The following is a 24,140-nucleotide window of genomic DNA, read 5'->3' on the forward strand; positions in this document are numbered from 1 at the left end:
ATGAAACAGCTGGTCTTCAGGTCAAAGATATTTATTTCACACAGCAGGATACATGCAGTGAGCTCTCCCAGGATGGAACTGAACTCTCTGTCTGATGCTCCATCTTATATACTATTCTGATCTGGGGGTTTCCACGCCCCTGGATCCTCCTTCCTTTAGGCCTAATCAATACCCTTATCCTCGATTAACTTCCATTTTTAGATTATACGCCTTAGATTATGGCCTTCTTGGGGATTCCTTCTCCAGTGTTTTCTACAGTGCAGGTCTCCTAGGTACTTTCTGGCTCTTACATAAAACAGCTGAGCACTTCTAAATAGGGTGATGGTATTGCAGCTCAGATTTTATACTCTACACTAACAAGTCGCCTTCCACTTATTCACTGTGCTTAAATATGAGTCATATTTCAGAAGAGCGCCCATTTGTGCTTGTTAAGCTAACTGCTTGTTAATGAGAGTTTAGAATAATCTGACAGCTGTCTGTGTCGGCTGTTTATCTGCCACAAATCTTAAACTTCTTCCAGATATTGAGTTTACTGTGACTTTGCTGTTGTAAACATTGCTGTTCCTACTAACAGTCACAGTGGTCATTTCTTGGTTTTGTCACATTTTTAGATGTGTAGCCTGTATTTCTATGTTGCACTTGCCCTCCAATAAACAGTCTAATAATAAACCAGTGTTTCATTGCTTTTTAAGAATTGCAGCTGAATTGCATGTTTTCTAAACCTCAGTATTATGATAATGTGAATAAACTCATGTTGACAATAATTTGTTGACACAAATGAAATGGAAATTGCATATCACTCACAGCTACACAGGATACACAGCTAAGTCGTTAGCTTTATATAAGTACTTTGTTTATTAATTTAACATTAATTAATCTACATATTGTGTCATTAAGGACTGAAAAAAAATTGGGGCGCGCCCCTCTATAATCATGAGCGCGTCCCTACTTCCGTCATTTCACACACGTCACATGTGAGCAGCGTGAGAGAGGTGAGTCTGCTCCTCGTCTCTCAGCAAGGAATGAACGCTCAGGTATGTTTGTAAGCTCAGAATGATGTTTAAAGTGCCTGTGGCTGCAGGAATATTACAGAATGACTTTTATAAACTCAATATTTATGGAGTCTCACTGTGTCGTCGTGGGCTCACATAACGCATAGATACTTTACTTTAAATATTCAAATAAGGCTGATGTGTGAGATGTAAAAATGTGAAATATATGATTAAAAGAAAACCAAAAAAATGAAGTCAGTAACTATTGTTTTATAATATATTAGTTTGTCACAGGTTCCGCAGTACTGCGGTCAGAAAACGAAAGTAAATTTCCGTTATTCACGAGGAGCTCCTATAATATAAAAGATGTGAAGGGGAAATGGAAAACTACTTGTTTCTAAACGATGTTATTTGTAAATGCAGGCCATCGATCCGATTTTAGACCCACAGGTTGATACAAAAGGATTTTTTTCAAAGTTTTTTTTTAACTGGCTGATAGGCGGATCATCTACAGTCTCATGGAGGCGGAAAAGAGTTTCTGCATGTGTTTCTTCAGTAACGGTTCTGTCAAGACTGTAATTTCATTTCTACAAATCGAGGTCTACAGGGCGTGTTTTTTAACACATGCAAATAAAACCAACAGAAATGAAGAAGTGAAAAGTGTTTTTTAACTCGTGTCAATAACACGTAAACGGAAAATGGAGACGTGACAATAAGTGGCGTGTGGTATAAAGTGTTGGGGACTTAAGAAAGGCTCAGAGTTAAAAACATCGCTTAAAAGGTTTCCCAATGTGCTGCTGAGGCCAAGAATTACAAAAACAAACATTGCACCTCTAAATGTTAACTTAAACGACCTTTATACAGTTTATTTTTTTACAATCATAACTTATTCTAAGCCCAGTACCTGAGACCTCCCGCCTCCCAACGCCTGCCTGTAAGTTCTTTTCTATGTGATAAAACAAGCTTCATCGATTCACACGATGAATGACCGGATTATGATGCAGGCGGCATTTGTTTTAAGGAATCTGTAACACTATGATAACACTTATTCTAAATGTATTTTCTTATTTTATTTCTTATTTTTTCTTATCAACTTTTTTAGCGAAGCCTCCTGTTTGTACGTCATTCAGAGTTAAAGGTTGAGTGAATGTGTCGTGTTTGGAGCAGTCGAATATTCAGTCGTTCTGTTTTGTGATAAGCATCAGTGGTTAGTTCCTGTTGTAGCTCTGTGATGATATGCAGTTATCAGGTCTCGGGCAGGACTTTTTTAACATGGTTATGAAAATTAAGTTTGCTCTCATTGTTTATATTACCTAGACCTTTGTCCTTCCAGGTTTGTCCACCTGTCAGCCTGACAGCAGCAGCACTGAGGCATCATGTCTGCACCTCGACTCAAGAAGTTCAGATGGAAGATGTATGTCACCATCCTGATTGTTATCCTGCTGCTCTGGACCTACACATATGGGTAGGTGAAACGACTCGTCTGATCTGCAACCATATGACAATGAAAACTGTTGACAGTGAGGGTGGATGGAGACTTAGTGTGACTTAAACAACCCAATTTCCAGGATCTTATGTATGTTTCTGCAAACCAGATGTGACGAAACTTTGTTTCAGTTCTACCTGATGTTGTGACATTGCCGTCTATACAGTCTGGTTACATCAAGGCACACAAACCACAACCCAGGGTTCAGGGAAAATATCAGTTTTGTCTTAAAGCACCTGGTTTTGTTGCCTCAAACATGGCTGGAAATGTCCCTTCATCTCATTCAAAATATCCATCGGTGTAATGCTTACAAATGTTGAAATTCCATCTTGAACAGTGGTCTCTGGCTTGGCAGCCCTCTCAGCTAGCTTATTAGCAGTAATGCAACCAGCGCTTCCTCCACATCCTGCATGGTGTGGTGTCAACAGCAGCCGCAAATCCTTTTATGATTGAGTGATGGGAAATGGAAAGGAACATCTGTCATGTGCACCCATTAGGAAATTAATTTATTCTCTTCTGTGGAAGAAATGTGTTTCTCGAGTCTATACAACAAAAAGACAATAAGGCAAAAATGCATAAACAGTCACAGAACAGCAACACATGTTGTTAAAGCCTTTACAGCTCAGGGCACATGACTTGTTTCTTTCTGGGGTTGGTTGTCTGTATCTGCATCCAATGGGGAAGAGGGAGAAGTGTGTTGAGGGGATGGCAGGAGTCAGTGAGGGCTGTTAGTGTGGACACCAATTAGTTTAGAAGATATGTTGATGACTTTAAGGTAGGGCTGGGTGATAAAACGATAACGATATCTATCGTGATAGACAGGTGATCAATATCAATAGAAAATACGTTCGATAGAACGTTCAATAATTTCACTGAACTCTGTCAGAAACAGGTGATCTGCAAGCGGCGCAATACAGTGTGAGACCCAGTTGCTGGACGAGGGTTTAAGTTCAGACACAGACACAGACCGTAGAACCTCCGTATCCCTACGCATTAGCGCAACTGGGCCGTTGCGCTAATGCGTAGGGGTACGGAGGTTCTACGGTTAAGAAAATGTAGTGCCAAAAGAAAGGGCGGTCTGACGGAGATGTAAAGCGGTGTGAATTTTCTCTATACAACATACACTTTCAATGATATAGATTTTTTAAGGTGGGCCTCGTTTTAGGTGGTTAAAATTCGCTTTGCACTGGACCGTGTTTACTTCACTTCAAAGCTGAGCGTCTTGGCTGGAGTGGTTCTCTGCTCCTCCAAACTGAGGCTGTGCTGATCGGTGATTACGGTAGGAAACAGATCGACTATAGATATTTACTTTACATGACCCTGCTTCAAAAAACACCAACTATCCCATTAACATATTGTCGAGCAGCAATGTCAGCATCTACACTGTTTTGTCTCGTGTCTTTCGATTCTGAAATCTTGAAAATAATTTTTTTGTCCCAAAAATCTCACCTGTGGTCACCATTTAAAGGGTTATTTTTGAAATTTTACTTATTTCAAATGGGTATAAAAAAAAATGATAATTATCGATATCGACTGATATGAAACACTTATATCGTGATACATTTTTCAGCCATATCACCCAGCCCTACTTTAAGAAGCTTATTTTGATTGGTTAGGGTGAGCATTGTATCGAAGAGGTAGGAGGTGATGTGAAAAAGAAATATTCACTTGAGTCAGATGAGATCAGACCTCCATACATATTTTAATTAAAAGAAAAATACAGTCAGACAATCTTCAGAGTTCAATTATAAACAGGTTTTACTGTCAGAAGCAGTGTTGATTCAGAGGCAACTGTTTGCAAAACCACATTGGTGAACCATATCTCCTTTCATGTTCCGCCATTATGTCATCCTTTAAGTACTCAAAACCATGACAGTATTCTTACTGTACATGATATTTTTTTATTTTGCATGGGAGCTGATAATTAGCCTGTGCCATCCGATCACTGTTGACGTCATCACCTCCCTTCTCTCCGCTTTAACATCCTCATTTCCATAATGTGTCCTTATCCACAGCTTTTCAACAAAGTTATCCTCATTTTAAACACATTCCCTCTTTACACAGTTACTTCTTGCTGTTGTGTTTATGGTAAGCCATGTCAGCCTCATTGCCACGGTGGTTTAGCCAGTAGTATTTGACAGCCATGTGTTATTGTGACGCGCTATACTGTTTTCTCAGTTGCATGTGCAAACTTTGCCTGCTGTAAAAGCTCCTGAGCATTATATTTAGTTGGGGCCTAAGTTTTCAAGACATAATCCTGTGACGTGACGGGTTTTGTTTGCAGTTTGTTTACCATGACGTTTCAGAAATCTGGCATCTATATTCACTACAGCTGTGTTGCAGGGGGGCAGGTTGCTTTAAGTTACCTGTTAAACCACCTGTATGAGTTTATTTTCAGATTTTGCACTCTATACTTACTTATTATTATTTCCATTTGTATTTTAAGTCTTACAGTTTTTGAGTAAATGGATGAAACCACAGCGGCTGAGTGGTTGATCCAGTTATATTCACTACAAAGCTGTATTTGTTTTACTACTGCGGCTTCCTGGGAGAAGGGAGAATATTTTCTTTTAGCAAGATTTTCTGGTAAATACTGAGATGAGTCATCTCGAGTCAGACTTTCTTGAGTAACATACTTCATATAGTTAGTTATTTAACCTTTATTTTACCAGGAAAATTCCCTTTAACAATTAAAATCTCAGAAGTGTACACATGTGAGAGGGCCTCGGTGAAGGACAGGAAATACAACAGGTAGAGCTTGGTCACATTCTGGTCACTGCTAATTAAGGTTTTAATGTTTTGCTATTAATTCCAAAGTCTGTGTGAAACACTGACTATATCATGGAGCGGCTGAAAATCACTGTGGAGCGTCTCTGAATATTTTCTGTAGCTCAAAATGTGTAATAAGAGATACACTGACACTAATGCTTCCTAGCTTCTTCACTTTGTTTCCTTAGTGGGTTTCGTCTGCTCGTTTAAGATTAACACTCGTTGGTGTCGCGATATGAGTGTTTTCTTCATCAACTTCCTTCCCCGTTTTACTTGACACATAAAGCACCACCAGCTCAGAGTGCTGACTTTTGGCTCTAAGTTGAGCAACAATCTCAAGTTTTGTACTTTTATTATACACAACTGCTTCTTTGCATATGTGCTTAAAATTCATTTAAAGTGTCTTGTTAAGAAAAATGTTTATCAGAGAAATCCTTTGCTGTGGATGTGCAGGCCTGATTGGATCTTCCCGTCACTGAATCCAGTGCCTTTGCCAGAACCACTGCATCGTGGTCCAGGACAACCAGGTAAATGAAGCCTTACTGAATACTGCTCACTGTTTAAGATTTTGGGTGTATTAAATATCTGCTGACATCTGTCAGAGGTTTCCTCTTCCTGTCGTCCTCAGCTGCTCTTCATTAATCTACTTTCCTTTTTCCTGTTCTTAAAACTCTCTAGTGATCATGCTTGATTCACCGTTAACTCATTCACTGTCTTTCATCTTTCTTTTACATTTAGACCCATAAGATTTCAAAATATTTCTCAAGTCAATGATATTTTACAGTCTATTCCAGAGCTTATCATTGCTCGTGTATTTGATATCTACACCACAGCAACATCTCAGTGAACTGCTGCTTACATTAGTGTGCTGTTATTACGGAAATGGAAGCGTCAAATGTTGTAATACTGTAAACAAACATTGTGATTGGCTCTGTTATATAACGTTTTGATCCTGTTGGGCATAATTCAAACCTGTGCACTAAAAATATCTGTTAATGCTGTTCTGCTACAGCAAATAGGTACATGTTGAGGAAAATGTAATACAACCTTAAAGTCCATGTAAAGCAGAAATAAATTACAAGTTTGTCACACAACAGAAACATGTGTCTCTGACCACTGAGCCAAATTTGAAAGATTAAAAAATTGCCAAGTATTTAAAATTAGGTCTCAAAATCATGGAAAAACAAGCACTTCTCTCTGCTGTGAAACGCTGGGGGCGGGTCAGAGGCGCTGGAGCCACGCCCATGTGCGGGAGGGGAGCCGCCTCCGTGTACTGTACAAGGACGTAACCTACAGTAACAATGGAAGCTAGCAGCGTCATCGGACAGACCCAGCCCGACCTGTTTGAGCCATCAGAGCCAGAAACTGACTCTGAGTCAGATACTGATAGTGCTCAGCCTTGTTCCTCACAGTCCATGTTTTACATTACACAAACGTAAAACCCCAGTCTACATATAATTCCGTGTCATAGCTATATTGGTGCACATAAAATATTAATTGTAGACTATCATTGTGCTGTCAGATGGACTCTGCTCAGGGAATGAGGCCAAATCATGTCATGATTAAATGCAATAACATTTGCTAACATTACATGGGCATTGTCAGGCCTGGACTAAATGGGCACCGAAAAGGGGGAGATAAGGGGAAGGATTCTAGGGGCCCATCATTGACAGGGGCCCAGAAAGGCCCCTAATAAAATTGTAATGCTGACAAAAATAATATGACACTAATTTGTTAGTTTATAATCATAAATATACATCATTTAATGCACTGATAATAACACTAAGTTTATTTTGGAAACATTTCTCCAGCCCCAGTACCCCCATCTACCCCTGAACCAGCCCCAGTACCCCCACCTACCCCTGAACCAGCCCCAGTACCCCCACCTACCCCTGAACCAGCCCCAGGACCCCCATCTACCCCTGAACCAGCCCCAGTAGGCCTACCCACAACTGAGGAAGGAGGTGAGCAGCTCTGTGTTGAGTTAATCTATTATTATGGAAAAAAAGATAAATTGAAATTAATGAATAAAGATAATTCTGAAATAAAAACACATAGTCTGTATTTATTTCAGAATGATTTAAATGGTTTAAAAAGCATATAGCCTATAACTTTATTTTGTTTTGTTGAAATTTAGCTATCACTGAAACTGAACTATAAACTCACTGAAATACTATGTTTGGTCAGTAGTTTGGGACTCTCACCGCTTGCTTTGCAGTAGAAAAAGGGGAGAAATTTTCAGGTGCTTGCAGACTAAGTGACTGCTCTCAATCCAATCAGAGAAACGTTAACAATATTAAATCGCAACGACCATAGAGCCTCATTTATGTATTTAATTCCACCACGTACAGTTTTGGAGATAAATTATTTTTTTATTTTTTTTTAACAAAATATAAATGTATATAACAAACTTAATAAAAACAACAACAAAAACATAATGTAAGACAGCATACAGTTTTTACATTGAGTGCAGTAGCTGGTCTAAGTATGTGTGTGTGTGGGGGGTGATGTGCATGTGAAAGAGAAATTGTGTGGTATTGCTATAATAGTAATTTTGGAGATAAATTAGACCTAAATGCAGGGCTACAAGAGGGAGACAGTGAGCAGTGGGGTACTGGTTGTGAAAATCACATTTTCTTTTATTTTTGATCAAATCACTGACAGTAAAACAGAATGGTGGGAGGAAACCTGAATCTGGTGATGGTGATGCTATTTCAAATGGTATTACAGGAAATTCTATATAATTCATGTATGTCATGCATTTGTATTTTTCAGGTAATTTAATTTAAGAGAATTTTATATTTTGACCATTAAAGTTGCAGACTTGCAGACAATTAATCTAAATTCCATTGTATTCTGAGTGTTCAGTGCTTCCCCTACCAAGTAACTGTCATGTTGTTCTTTTCACACATATAGGAAATTATAGTCAAAAATATCATTAAAATGCACAGTTTTATGTAAACAGCATAACAAATTTTCGCCGGCCTTATGGCCGGCTATACAGGGGCCCAGTAATATTTCTTTTCATGGGGCCCAAAATCTCTGGCAGCGCCCCTGACTCGAGGCACAACAAATGACAATGAATTTCAAAACTTTGCAAGACAAGGCAAGGCAAAATACTTAACAAGACAAGGCTCTGACGAAGGGCTTAGGTGAACGACAGACGAAACACTTTGGCACAGGACAAGAGGAGACACGGACTTATATACACAGAAGGTTTATGGGGAACGGGTGGAAACAATCAGGGATCAGGGAAGACGACAGACACATGAGGAAGGGCAAGTGACCTGAAACGAGAGGAGAGTCAGAATTTCAAAATAAAACAGGAAGTACACGAGACAAAACACTCAAGACAAGACAACCTCACCGCTGTGTGACAGGCATGACAGGATGCACGATGTAAAATCACTTTCAGGATTTGCACCTTCAGCAAAATGCATTTAATTGCCCAAATGTACATGCAGCGAAGCCGGTAACGCGAGTCTAATCTGACCACTTTTTTTAGTGAGGAGTAATCTAACACGGTAATATTTCCAAACCACTAATCAGATTAAAGTTACTTATTTATATCACTGTGCGTTACTATTATTTTTGTCATTTTCCTTAGTAAAAATATATATTTTTGCTTTCTTTTTGCGTCTCGGGGAGTGACGTCACATGCACGAGAAGTCACGTTTTCAGCACGAGGACACTCACATGTAAAACCAGGCAGCGACACAAACAACATGGAGGGAGGAGAGAGATGCACCTTTTGTTGCTGGAAATACAGTCATTATTTTGAGTTATTTACAAAAAAAAAACCCACACACACACACACACACAAATGAATGAATGAATATGAATGAATGAATGAATGAATAGTTTTATTTCGGTTACAATATAAAATACTTAAATCATGTGCAATCAACTGGCAAACTGTAATCCTTAATTATTTTACCTTTCAATGTTTTTTTGAAACTCAACAGTGATCTACACAATTTCAGTTCATCACTAAGTCCATTCCATAATTTAACTCCCAAAAATGAAACACATCTATATTTAACATTAGATCTCACTTTACATATTTCAAAGACACACAACCCTCTTAGATTATATTTTTTTTCTCTCAATTTAAAAAATGTGTACAATGTCTAAGAATTTTAAGATGCCAGACTTTATAAATAATTTATTAGTGGTTTCGCGATAGGAAGCTTTATTAATTATTCTCATAACTCTTTTCTGGAGTTTAATTTTAGGGTCTATGTATGTCCTGCATGCATTTCCCCAAACTTCAACACAATATGACATATATGGCATTATAAGTGAGAAGTATAATATACACAGACATTTATTGTTCAACATATCCCCTACTTTGTAAATAATACCAATCGATTTAGCTAATTTCTTTTTAATATATTCTATATGTGGCTTCCAAATGAATTTATGATCTAAAATTACTTTAGCAATTTCCTCTGGATTTTCAATAATTGAATTGTCATTATTTACAAAATATGCTGGAAAATCATTTTTACTACGGTTTTTTATCAAACGATTGAGCACTCTCCAGGTACCCTTAATGTTATTTTTGTGTTTTTGCAGCAAATGATCAAAATAGTCTTTTTTGTGCAGTCTCATAATAGATGTCAATTTGTTTTTATATTTTTTGTACTTGTCCTCCTTTTCCTTTGTTCTATATGTGATAAATTCCCTATAGAGCCTATTTTTCTTTTTACAAGCTTTTTCCAACCCTTCTGTAAACCATGGTTTTCCCTTCTTTTTTGGATTTTGTCTGTACTCTTTCAATGGACAATGGTGATCGTAATATAACAAAAATGTATCCAAAAATGCATCATATGATTGATTAGTATCATCTACATAAACTTCCTGCCAGTCATGATTCATAAGATCTGCCTTGAGTGCCATTATTGCCTCTCGTGATTTTATTCTAACTAAGTTACTAGTCTGTGTATTTGTTCCTACTTTTAACCTTTTGTTCATTTCTAACACTTCTGTTTGAAGTGGATCTCTGGATCCGTGTCATTTTCCAACTCATAAGGCTTGTGATCTTTAAAGTCAACAAACTTAAAATCTGTGTGTTCACACATTTTTACCATATTTTGTCACTCACAAGCAGTATTTTGCCATATACCTGTTTTCCATGACACAAAATAAATGTTAGCCATTTCCCCATTATGCCACCTCTCTACCATGTGATCCATCATTTTCATTTGTATCGTTCAAGCTCATCAATGTCTCCGATGGCTATCACTTTAGCCTGTTCTGGTGTTCCATTTAGTCATATCATTATTCTGCAGTTCCTTGTCCAAGTGTCCTGAATCCGCTTTTCCCTTTTCAGGATTGTAGCTTGTCTTGCAATTTCACCATTTCTCTTTGTCAGATGCTCATTCACATATACCCCTGTGCCCTTCAAATGTTTTGCCTGCTTTAGCACCTCATTTTTGTATTTTCTCCTCACAAATCGAATGATGATGTTGGGCCTGTTGGGCCTGTTGGGCCTGATGTCCCGTCGTTGGGGTATAGTGTGGAAAGCAGCTATATTTTGACTGTCTATAGGAATGTTTTTATTGTTGAAGAAGTTGATGACTTGCTGCTCAAGTGTTTGTAGTTCACCTCTTGGTGCATCCTCACCCTCCTTATCCCCTGCTGTAATCCGTGCGTTGGTACGGTGGGTTGTCTCAAGTCCAGATATCACAAGGTCTTCCGTCCTTGTGTACTGCTCCAAATCATCTACTCTTCTTTCAAGCTCGTCAATTTTCTTGTCTTTTTCTTTGATCACAGCCTTCAGTTGTTTCACTTTTTCAATTAATTCCAGTAGACCCATCTGTTGCTTTGCCACCTTACTTAGCTCCTCTGACATGAAGTTCAAAGATTTTTTAACCTCCTCCATGTCTTCTCCTAGTTTTCTTGTCTTTAGCTGATTAAGACAGTACTTGGGAAGGCAGAACAGACCCAGGTAATCCAATGTTGCTGGTATGTTAACAACACTGCGGCCTGCCACCAAACGCGGCCTTCCACCAAAATATCCAAAATCCTCAAAAATGGCATGAAATAATCATCCCAGTTGAAAGGTCTCTTTCTTGTAGAGATGAAAATACAACTCAAACATGTCGATTTCAAGTTATTTTCCTGATTTTTGATGGATTGGAAGAGCCAGGTTGTCTGACCTGCTCAGTCACGTGACTGATCAAATGCTTGATCAAGGGCCGGCACAACCCGGCCCGCGGATATTGTCAGTCCAGGTATTGGAGATATTCCAGGTTGTTAGGATCCGTGGAGGCCTTGGTGATGGGCCTGCTGTTAATAATAGCTTCCACTTCACAGAGAACTGTGTGGAGTCCCTCCTCATCCAAGCGTTGTACCTTGAGGGTGGAGTTCAGTTCACCAATCTGATCAGCCTTTCCCACACTCCTCCATGATGTGATCCAGCAGGGGGGTTGAACTTCCACTTGATGCCCTTTTGGAGTAACACATCATGCACCTGTGCCTGGTTCCACTGCGCAATTGCTGTTTTTAGCTCACGTTCTGCTCCCACAAAATTTGTCCCATTGTCAGAGCACAGCTCGCGGACCTGTCCTCTTCTGGATATAAAACGCTTCAGAGCATTTATGAAGGAGTCAGTATCCAGAGAAGGTGCCACCTCAATGTGAATAGCTCTCAATGAAGGACAAGTAAACAGACACCATACCTTTTCACTGTACACCTCCTGCTCCTCACTTCGAAGGGTCCAAAATAGTCAACTCCCACACAAGTGAATGGAGGTTCATCAGGCTTGAGCTGTTCTGTGTGCAAGTCTGCCATATGGTGCACTTGGACATAACTCTCCTAATAGCAGTGCTTACTCCCGTCATCCAATATTTCTCCCTGAGCTTGGACAACATGTGCTTGCGGCCGCTGTGTCCTACTTCTTGATGTATATTCCTCAGCAGCAGGGTAGAAATATGAAGGTCTTTTGCCAGAATGATAGGATGCTTAGACTCCAAAGGCAGTGCTGCTTTACTGAGACGTCCTCCCACACGCAAGACTCCATCCTTGGACACAACTTATACAGTTGACTAGTTTTCTTGACATTTTGTCCTTTTTCCAGACACGAGAGCTCCTCTAAAAACGTTTTCCTCTGGCAAAACTGAATTATGGCCAGCTCAGCCTTGTCAGTGTCCTCCACTGTAAGAGCTCCCAGGACAGCTGTGCTTTTAAATGTGCACCTTTCCTGCTCCATCATTTTCTGTTGCTGCATGCCCTCTTCACTCTGATTGGCTGTTAGCCTTTTTCTCCTCCTGTTGCAGGACCACAACCATTCCTTGTATTTCTGCCACCAAGCCACAGCTTTCTTTAATCGGATCCATGAGGAATAATGATGGATCAGTTGAGTAGTGGGATCCTCTCCAGTTTGTACAGCATTGACAAGGGCACTTTTCTTCACCTCTGGATCGTCCTGGGAGAGATGGCTCACAGGCTCAGGGTTCACAGGCCATTCTGTTTCAGGTTGGCAAAGAAACAGAGGTCCCATTAACCAGAGTCAGAACAAGGGGACTAAACATACCCAGAGGGTCATAAATAGAGCTTACAGTAGAAAGGATGCCTCTGCGGTTGAGTGGTCTGTCCTTCCATACAATTTTGAGTTTAAAGTTGTTTGACTTGATACACCACTCTACACCCAGCACTCAGGGTCAGTGCTTCCTCCTCTGTCGCAACTCACACCAAACAGTCATCCACATAGAAGCAGTGCTGCAGCTTGTCCACCGTCTCCTCTTTGTGCTCATGTCCAAAATCCTCTGCACATTTCCTGAGGGCAAAGTTGGGGAGGATGTAGCTCCGAAAAGGTGCACCTTCATTCTGTATTCATATGGTGCTTGGCTCAGGTCTCCTTGTGGCCACCAGAGGAATCACAGCAGGTCGGCGTCATCTGGGGGCACTTGCACATGGTGAAACATTGCTTCTATATCAGCCATGATGACCACAGGTTACCTCCTGAACCTGGTCACAACTCCAATTAGTGAGCTGGTTAGACCAGGGCCTTTCAACAGCTCTTCATTCAGAGATTGTCCTTTGTAACTGGCACCACAATCAAACACAACTCGGAGTTTTCCTTTTGTCGGGTGGTGGACACCACGGTGCAGTATTTACCAAACCCTACCGTCACTTCTTTCCAGCTCTGCATCAGGAACTCTTTCAGCATAGCCTTTACCAAGGAGATCATTAATAAAGGTGTGATAATCCCTGTAAAACACTGGATCCCTCTGGAGCCTCCTCTTTAGATGGTATAGACGCTGTTCCACTACTTTCCTGTTATTTGGCATGCTGATGTTTGAATTTTTCAAAGGCAGGGCGACCTGGTAGTGACCATCGATGAGTTTGGCTGACTTTGTGACCATGTCCACGAACCTCAGGTCTTCTCTGGACAGACCCACTTGTTCCATATCCATCTTAAATTGCTGTTGCCACAGTTCATCAAATTTTCCAATGGACACACGGTTCACAGTTACTGGCTGCTCACAGTAATTGGCCTCTCCACCATTTCCTGTCAGTGGTCCATTTACCGTCCACCCCAGCACCATCCTTATAGCGTAGGGTCCATTATGCTCACTGCGGATGACTTCCAGCGGTTCCATGGCTCGTGGGACATTTGTTCCAATCAGCAACTCAATTCCAGCCTCAATCTGTGGTAAGGAGATGTGTTTTAAATATGGCCACCTTGTCAGATCCTTATTTGTGGGTATGTTTGCTTTGTGGACTGGCATTGACAACTGAGTGTATGCTTTTGGCAACTCAATGAAGCTGTCATCTTCAAGTGCCGCCACCTCCAGCTGCCCCATGGTCCTGAGAAGAATGTTGGCTCTCTTCCCAGACAAACTGAGCTTTTGCTTCAGACTCTCAGTACAGAACACTGCAGTACTTCCCTGGTCCAAAAAGGCATATGTGAGAATGATTTTATTGCCCTTCTTTGCCTTTAGTTGGACTGGCACAATAGGAAGCTTGCAAGCCATCTCACCAGCCCCTGTAAGCCCACTGGAAACCAAGGTGCCATCCACTGTAGCCTGGACACTTCTCCCAGCCAGTTCTGCAGTTGCCACAGCCTTTCACCATGCTAAGCGCTTGTGCACCAACTCATTTAACATTTTTCACTCCTGCAGCTCCTCCAGGACATCAAGTTTCTCTTGTGGCAGGCAAGGGGATGAAAACAATTCTGGTATCAGCGTATCAGGAGCACCGCAGAGGAAAGAGGGAGGTCAGTGAAGAGGGCAGGCCACCAATCGTACAGGGTTTTACCCCCTGTGGTGCCAAATATGGCAAAAGGGTTGTGTGTTAACATAGGCCACTAAATATTAAGTGAACGCCAACGGAATTAATCAGTCATGACAGTATTATTTGTATAGCATCCTTCAGTTTAGCACAAATGTTCACTGATGAATGACAAATTGACTTATAGTTGAAATATGAACAATAAAAACAATGTAAGACTGTTGCACACACAGAGATATAAGATTATGTGTAAATGTGTTTTAAAGTGTAGTAAAATAAATGACTTAGGTAAAATAAGAATAAACTTTTTTAAACACCTTCAGAATAAAATGCAGATTTTACATTTACATGCTCCCTGTTGTGTTGTAATAAAGTCCTTACTTGTGTTTTCTGGTGCCAGGTTCGTGTTATTGCAGTGGCGCTGAGGAGCGAGACGGTAGAATATCATTGTGTTTTCTCTTGTGAGGGGCAACTGCGAAAATCTGAAGGTTCCAGATACGTCCACAGCGATCACTTCGACTTTGCATATGGGACTGCAGACATCATGTGTCCTATCCCCTCCGACTGTGAGAGCCCATCTCACATTACTGTGACCTCTAAAGCCGACCCTGAAGGTACTAAATGAAAAGTTCTGCACATAAGGTCTTTAGCATGCTAGCAGCAGGGCTGGAGGGATGGAGGCCGGGACTGAAGAATCTTGGGGCACCAAGAAAAACACATATACAGCGATATATACAGTGTTTCACTGTCAGCAGTGTTTGATTCATACATCAGCATGTATTCTCTGGTCATGACTTCATTTAGTTGTTTTTTTGTTTTGTTTTTTTGATTGTAACAAATTGAACTTTCACAGTGAATGAATGTGGCCATCAAAATGTTTCTGTGTTTCTTGTCTGATCTGACGTAGAAAAACCTGAAGTAGATTTGGAGGTGAAGAACAAGAAGCCAGAAAATGACTCCTTTCATTACAACTTCACTGTCTGCTTCTCCACCATGTATGAATACAAGAACGTGCTGCAGGTAACATCAGATTAACCTCATTTTCAACTTTGTTACTTTCTTAATAATCAAATTGGGCTTAAAAGGTAAAACTAACCTAATCAAGACAGGAAGAAATTAGTAATGCTGAGGGACGAAATAAGACAAACTCAAACTTCCATCGGCTTTATTTACTTATAGGCAAGGCCGGATTACCCAATGGGCTTCATGGGCACAGGCCCCGGGGCCCACATGCACCTGGGGCCCAATGAGCGTCAGCGCCTCCGCAAAAAAAAAAAAGGAAGACATGATTTTTGTAGGTTTAATATCAGAGGGGGCGAATGGCGAATTTAAGTTGCACACAGTGAAAGCACTACACCCTAAGTTATTTTAAAACCGATTGATATTGTCATTACTGCTATTTGTATAATTTCTACAAGTCACTGTTTAAGTTGAGTGACAGCGACCCCCCCACCCGGACCTCGCCACTTCCCGGGGCTTGCTGCACCCCGCGGGGGAGGGATGAGGACTCCCTCAGTGCGCCCCAACCGCGTCGCGCCACATAAAACGCGTCTGGGTTCTGTGTCAATGTCGGGTGAGGTTAGTTTCAGGTTGGGTATTCGGCGGATATTCACTCGGGTCCAGCCGCGTCTCTAGTGAGGTTCACCCAGTCTGAGCAGCACGAGGATGGTCAGCTCACCTCCCAGAGCCGCGCTGAATCCCTGACAAGTGATTCAGGGACCGTCATTAAATTACTTAGCAGAAATATATTAATACAAAATAATTGCAGGTTTCTTCCAATATCTTACATGTCATGGGACCCAGTGGCTCCAAACCAGCAGCAGATTCTATTAGTAAACTGGAGAAATGAGACACAGCTCTTTCTATTGTACTTTAGAGCTTCCTCTATTTTATATGAATATTAATATGCAGAATTCTTTTTTTTTTTTTCACAATAGCTTCCATGTCATGTGGCCCACTGACTTCTGAAACAAATTCTGTTTCCATAAAAAATCTAAGAAAATAATGGTAAAAATGTTCCCTTATGCTCAAGAGGTTAACATATTTTCAAACAGCGATGTCAACTTCTATACTGTTTTGTCTCATATCTTAGATTCTGATTCTGAAATTCTGGCAATACATTTTTTTTCAAAATTCTCACCAGTACTTACCATTAAAAGGGTTATTTTTCAAAATTTTCTTGCCCCCGGACCCCCTAGTGTTGCTAGGTTACCGACTCAGAGCACCGTTGCTACAAAAGAATCTGGGGGAAACACTGTCTCAAGTTTACTAATACAATCTGCTTACTCTACAATCCAGCAGCGGAACACCGCCGCAGAATGCATATAGGGAAAACACTGGTGTGTGTGCGTGGGGGCCATCCAAGAATTGTGCCCAGGGGCCCCTGCCCTCTTGATCCAGGCCTGCTTATAGGCTGTTATTTTCCAACATGTTCTCACTCCCAACTTGCCAAATACAACAGTTGATAAGTTGCCTTAAGATTCAAAGTTTGCACTGCAGAGCGTCAACTGCTGTTGTTTGTACATTTCTGTAAGGCACTTTGAGATACTTTTTTGTATGAACAGCACCATATAAATAAAGGTTGATTTGATTTGATTTGATTTGAACGTAGAGTTGGCAACAATATGTAATATGCAACGTCCACTTCAACTTTCAAACTAAAGCTTGCAGCCAAACATTTCACATACTATGACATACGTTGTCAATCAGTTGTGGTGTGGTTAGGTTTAGGCACAAAAAGTACTAGTTTTAGGAAAAAAACATTCAGCTTTTTTTTCTGCCTGTCATGAACTTACATGCCTCTGTTGTTTGTACTGTAGCTGGTCCAGAATCTGGAGACGCTGCAGTTACTGGGCGTGAACAGAGTCGTCATCTATAAGACCAGCAGCAGTCCTGAGACACAGCGCATACTGGACTACTACACACGCAAAGGTGGAGTATGATGGAGGTGGAATACGTTTTGTATGTATGAGTGTGACTGCACAACTGCAGCAGGGGTATTGTTATCTGTCCAACCATCATACACACTTCCTCTTTCACTGCCATTGTTTAAGCAGCCACCCTTTTCCGTGCACGACTTCCTTCCTTCTGCCCCTTTGAGAGGAGTTGCAGGACGTTTATAAACGAGCTGCAGTATGTCAGGTCAAGATGCTGTAAGAAAGTTCCACCAGACAAAAACAAGTACAAAGCTTTTCAGGCCTGTGGCTTTCAGGCCTGTTTCTTCATTAGCTGGAGCTTGTCCCTGGTTGCAACCATATCCAATGTCCTGAAATCTCCTGTATTTAAACCGGATATGTTTGTGTACAGTGGGTGTATCAGAGCTTGGAAAAACCGCGACCTGCTGCCACTGGTACCAGTGGGACTGAAAACACACTTAACAGGCTCCACAGAGTAAATAGAATAGAAGAAGAGAATAAATGGACTTTGGCTTGAATTGCACACAGAGCTATATGGAAGTGAGGTGAAGAGGCCACAGCATGTTCACCAGTTCAGTGTCTTCATTTGAAGAAGCATCAGCAGGATGTGGTGCTACAATAAGCAGTATCTTAATTCAGCTCTGATAAAGCTGCTGTAGGAGACCTGATGTCAGAATCAGCAGTGTGTCATTCTTCATCCTTCATGTGTACGAAGGCATTTTAATTCTGGTAGAAGAAGAATCTGGGAATGGCAAACTCTGCCATTACAAATAAACAATTGAGTCAAGAACATGCTAAGACATAATACAAAAGTCATTTTTGGTAAGTTATTTTGTAGACTGTAAATAAGTCTGTGAAATCCCTTCTGTTCTTGTGATCTGATCCTCACCTGTCTCCTCCTCAGGTTTGGTGGAGGTGATTCCTTGGACTCTGTCCAAATTTCTGAAAGTGTCTCGCAGCTGGCGGCCTGAACGTAGTCCAGGTGATACCCATTACTTCGGCCAGATTCCTGCTCTCCATGACTGTCTTTACAGATATATGTATCAGTCCAGATACGTGGCCCTGCATGATAATGACGAGCTCATTCTGCCCCAGAAAGTCTTCAGGTAGCTCTTTATATATGAAGTGTCTTTTTGATAAATCTACTTTCAGCTCTGCAAAATGATTCCTGCTGTCAAAAAAACATTCCTTATTGAGTTGTTACAGCACACAGACAGTATGACATACACTCTTACTACTGAAAGGGAACATTTATTCATGTAAGACTATTCAGACACAAGGCAATTGAACTTGTATTGATTAATTGCTTATATACTGCTTGTGCATTTAAACGGACGGCCTTTAAAACGCTACCAATACATATTTGTAATCATTCTATCACCAGTTGGTCGGAGCTGTTTCCTCTGCTGGAAAAGAAATATGGTCCCAAACAGTGCTTCATGTTCGAGAACAACGTGTTCGAGAACGACAAGTTCAACAAGAAAGTCAGCGACTGGCAGAATGTGCCTGGGGTGGACATCCTGACTCGCCTGTACCACGAGCCAGTGCATAGTGGTTACGGCAACTTCAAGATCGTTGTCAACCCTCGAGTCGTGTTCACCCTGACGGTTCACGGGCTGCTGGACCCAGGAATATCCGAAGCCTGCTCCTTCGTCGACAGGAATATAGCACGGATGTACCACACGAGGTAGACTCATGCACACCCGCTTCTGCAGTGATTTGTCTTCTGATATTTATTTCATGCATTTGAAACATGACACAGCACACATTTGCTCTGGCCGTCAGTTTGTTTACATGCAGCAGTCACCCGTCTGCAGGAATCTGATTCCTTTAACACTGTGTTTGATATAGCTCTCATATTAACACCATGTGAAAAGTTTTGTTTTGTTTTTTTAATCAAACTTAATCACTGACACAAGACAAATAATCTCTGGAGAGACTTAAACCATATAACACACCTTATAATAATACCCCTTCTATCCAGGTGTTGCTCATGTAATGTGGGTCTACTAATCTCTCAAATGCAAATCTACTAAAGTGGCTCCTCTCACTGTTTGTAAACGTCATGTCTGCTTTCTGTCTGTGCAGACTTCCAAAACAACCCGGGGTGACACGGGATAAGCTGACTTATGACGACCGACTGCTGAGCTACGGAGCCCGCTTCACACCGACTGTCACTACCGTGCTCAGGGAATGTGGACTCCTGCAAAAGGATAGGACTCCGACAACCCTGACCAGACCCACAGGTTCGGACCGGGTTCAGGCCGAAAAAATACGCAAATAAGCCGGGTCGGGTCGGGCCTCGAGCTTCCTTTTTTATAAAAACACATTTCATAAAACACATTTCTTGCAGGTTTATTTGTAAATATTGTTCGTTGTGAATCATCGCTGTTCACGTGTGGTGAAGAGTAAGTCTGGCTGCCTGCTTCATGGGGAGGGGCAGACGCAGACCAGACGCCGCTGCTCACGATACCAAGTGTATTAGGAAAACAATGCAGGCGTGTGGGAGGTCTGCAAATGTTTGTAAATAATGAAGAACTTCTATATTTTTATGTCAGAAATACAGCTTCTGTTTCACAACAGATGACAGAATATTTTAAATCTATGGCAGCGTTGTTTAAAAACTTGAACAACACTGACATTAAATTGCATCGACTTATCAAGAGTACTTGAATTAAATCTAAATGACAATCTATTCGTTAAGTTATTTTGTACTGTCATTGTCTTTCTGAAGTAAATCCTGTTGTATTTAAAAAGTACTTTATCAATAAATGAATTTGCAGAATTTTACAGTGGCATTCTTTTCACACTTTTACAGAACAGCACATGTTTATAAAAAGGATATCTGACGTCTAAGCGTATAGAAACTGGGCAGAAGTTGAAAGGAAACAGGAAAACCAGACAAAACGTCCAGCTGTTGTTCACATCATTTAACATATGAGCTGTTCATTTAGGGCTGGTGATGATGTTGATAAGGCAAGTGCTTCACAGGGGCATAAATGACATTAAAATACATTAAAATGTGTTAAAATGAATTGAACTCCTAAAACCTCCTGGCTCAGTGGTCTTCTAAGTTCAGAGCTTATCTCTGGAAGTAGCAGTTCTCCTTCAGGATGTTTTCTCAAGGTCAAGTTTATTTCTATAGCACATTTAAAAACAATCAAACTTGACTAAAGTGCTTCGAGGGCTCAAGAATGAACAATTCACAAATAAATCATCAAACAAACAGAGCACACAAAACAACAGTGCGTGGAGGCGAGATGCACAGGCTTCACTTGGACTCCTATCGGTTGTTTTGGTTTGTCTCGCCTCTCGTCCTTGGCAGGAGGAACCGATGTGTGATGCACAGAGTAAAACAACGAACAACGCTTGCTGACTTGTTAAGGCAAAAATCCATCTGCTGGAAAATGATGAAATTGTCAATAAAGTTCACAGATCGAGCGACACATGTAGCTTTGAGAGAGGCAAATGTTTAGGGTGCTGATGGAACACATGATGGCAGAGAAAGAGAGAAAGAAAGAGACGGGATGTAATGATACATGAACATTGTTGTTATTCTTGTTATTATTATTATGAAAATGATGGATGCCGTCTTTCTAGTAGGTCATATTTTCAGCTCAAACACTTCGCAAGAACGCTCAGATCTCTGCAGACATAAAGATATTATTAAAACTCTTGTTTTGAGTTTGATGGCATTCAATTTAATATACAGACGCTGCAACATTAATACTAACATGGCTACTTCCAAAAAATAAATACGAGGATAAATATCTCTACTTTTATACTTAATGATGTGTTAGAGTCTCTAACAGTGACTGTCTCTTACCACTTTAAAGGAGTTTAATAATTTAATCCATCTCTCTTTAATTTGCTTAAGTGTCTTGAATTAGAATTATTATGAAAGTATCAGAAGTCTTTCGGTGTTATTATGTCTAACTTGGCACATCAAGTTGATGTAGTTCCTGTTGTGCACCACTAGATGGCAGCAAACACTCATGACAAACTCTACAGGCATCAAGACACCCGGCAGTCAGCTGTTAGCACTCAGGTGATATAGTTTTTAATATTGTTAATATTTACATTAGTAACGAATTGTTCTTTGAATTTAGTAACATTGAGATCAGTGATGAAAACTAAACAATAAGTTTTGCAGTACCAGAACTTCCCCCACTAGGTGGTGCTGAACAGTCAGCTTTCAAACATTATTCTTAGAACTCACCACTTTTATTTGATAACTTCAGCTATAAGTTACTTTGCAGATTGTGTGTTGAATTAGAGCCAAAATACGTAAGTTAATAAGTGCATTTTTTGCCAGAAAATGACTTTTGATGCTTAGGTACATTTAATATCAGATACTTTAAGTGCTCATTATATGGGTGAGTCTTTACTTTTAATTGAGTATGAGTTTTGGATACCTTTTACAATGTTGTTTAATGTAAGTAATTATTCAGTTTAATAACAAAGTGTGTATATTAGCAGAGGTTCTATTAAAGGGGCGCTGTGTCGTTTTGGAGAAGATAGTAAAACTTCTTTTTGAGCTTCAATACTTTCAATAGTAATGAGTTAATGATACAAACCTTTTCCATCAGTGAATAAACAAGCTGCTCTCAGAGGAAGATAAAGTCTCAGAACACTGTTTGAAACTAGAAAGGTGGCAGGGTCCGCCACATATAAACAAAGTAAAACGGTATGAAATTGTGCTGTCTTTTAAGGTCAGTTTATTTATCCAGTTTATTTGGTCATGAAAACAAATCTCAGGCAATAATTCCTGTTGGTTTTTTTAATATTGCAAAGTCTGTTTTTTCCAAAAGTATTCAACCCTAATGCATTAAAAAAAACAGTCTTGAGAGAGTTCATACTCTGCACAGCTAGCCAGCTGCTGCTTGGATGTTACAGTCGACGCACACTGGCAGCCACACTGAACACATCAGGGAGCCCGGGTCGTCTTGCAGCACAGTGTCAGAACTCTTCACACTTTACAGAAGCATGAATTCATCAGCCCGAACAATCTGCTCCATACAGTAAGTTGTAATCTATGATCCCAAATCTAACTCCTGCCCACACCTATCCAGCTACTGATGGGCCCCCGAGGGAGACACACTGAGCCCCCACTGGGAGAGCAAAACCCTCTAATGGGACGGCTGTTGACTAATATTGAACCCATGGCCGATTGATTATGGGTAACTTTCCAGACAACCCAAATTAAAAGTGATAAGTGAAAGGCTTTTACTGTGCAGAGGAGGTCTGGAGGCATGATATTTCCAACGGGCAATGTCGTTTTTTTCATGGTCAACACATTTACTTAAAAGTGTTCGTGTGTGTGTGTGTGTGTGTGTGTGTGTGCGTGCGTGCGTGTGTGTGTCTAATTACAACCTCCTCTGTGCTTTACCTCATCACCCCCCACTGACTCTCTCTCCAGCCGTAACAGGGATCGGTAGCAGTGAACGAGCAGCTTGCCGTGTCACCGTTAATACCAACAGGAGTGAAAGAGGGCGGGAGGAGAGAGGAGGAGGAGGGAGTCATTCACGCTTCATACGTCTGTACACCTTTACATGAGAGGGTGAAGCTCCTAGACAGCTCCTGGAACTCAGCACTGGATATAAAGAGTGAAACAATCAACAAATGATCTGCAGACAGAGGCTGGAAAAGAGATAAATCCACACTGACAAGAGGAGAGAGAAGAAAAAGAAAGAAGCCACGAGAGGCAGAAGTTCAGAGGTAGGAGGAAAGATAGAGATGAAGGTGTCACCCTGCTTCTTCAAGCTTCTTGCCAGTGTCTGAAGACTGAGATATCTCCTTGTCTTCTCAAGTTCTTCATCCTTCCATCCACAGAGGAGGACATCAGTTAGAAGACCAGAACTTGAGTGAAGGAGGGACGGAGAGAGAAACTGAAGAAGGAGAGACTGAGAAGAGTGAAGATCACGCAAAAAGGTAAAGACAGTCAGTCAGTGGGCTTAAAGACGCATGGTGGCTTTGTGCATAATCTCCTTACTCTCCTTACTACTGTGTGTGTGTGTGTGTGTGTGTGTGTGTGTGTGTGTGTGTGTGTGTGTGTGTCTGCATGTGTGTGTTTAAAGGGCCATGTTGTATTTTTGCACCTTGGTCCAGTTAGAAGTTACAAGTATCTCACGAAATGTACAGAAATGCGTCAACAACACAGGAAACTCACTTCAGACTCATTGTAGGAGTGTTGAGCGGCGTCAACAGTCTGCAGCTTTAAACTTATGACTTGCTTTTTTGATGGGTATCATATTCTGCACGTCTAATTATTCATGAATCACCTGCAACCAGTTTGTGACTGGACTACAAGTAAAAACCGTTATTATATACTGTTCAACAGGGTTTCCCATCCAGGGTCAGTACATTCAGTCGTCACACATTTATATTTATTATTTTCTTTGGACTTTCCTCAACTTGTTTGAAATATTGGAGAGTTTATTTACAACTGACATGAAACAATTTGTGAGGGGAAGAGCTGAACTGGTGATATTTAAGAAAACATAAGTATATAAGTCTGAGATTATTTTTTTATCCAGCCGTGCAGCAGATTAAGTCTGACTCCCGGTCCCTCCCTGGGTACTCACAAAGCTTTTATACTCTTATCTTGAAGAATACGTTACGATTTCATTTGGTGAACTGGGTGTATCCGAGGTCATGTCAACATTTATATTTCAACACAATCCGCTCATGTGAGCAGATTCTAGCTGACAACACAGTAACATCAGTTATTTAAAGCAG

The 24,140-nt window shown here is 40.7% G+C and overlaps 1 protein-coding gene across 2 annotated transcripts; it reads left to right on the forward strand.

Annotated features, from left to right (window-relative positions):
* Positions 1-957: 957 nt before the first annotated feature.
* Positions 958-20,187, forward strand: LOC115569003 (uncharacterized). Of its 2 annotated transcripts, none has more exons than XM_030396832.1 (10): positions 958-1,034; positions 2,326-2,457; positions 5,701-5,774; positions 14,379-14,473; positions 14,888-15,101; positions 15,395-15,507; positions 17,307-17,418; positions 18,307-18,508; positions 18,787-19,089; positions 19,491-20,187. In XM_030396832.1, the coding sequence occupies exons 2-10, from the start codon at positions 2,369-2,371 to the stop codon at positions 19,684-19,686; spliced, it is 1,398 nt and encodes a 465-aa protein (XP_030252692.1). In that variant the 5' UTR covers positions 958-1,034; positions 2,326-2,368; the 3' UTR covers positions 19,687-20,187. The 2 variants fall into 2 exon arrangements, with proteins under 2 accessions (XP_030252692.1, XP_030252703.1); XM_030396843.1 differs by having other exon boundaries at positions 975-992.
* The last annotated feature ends 3,953 nt before the right edge of the window (positions 20,188-24,140 follow it).

Source organism: Sparus aurata, chromosome 2 (assembly GCF_900880675.1).
Source record: "Sparus aurata chromosome 2, fSpaAur1.1, whole genome shotgun sequence".
Classification (NCBI taxonomy): Eukaryota; Metazoa; Chordata; class Actinopteri; order Spariformes; family Sparidae; genus Sparus; species Sparus aurata.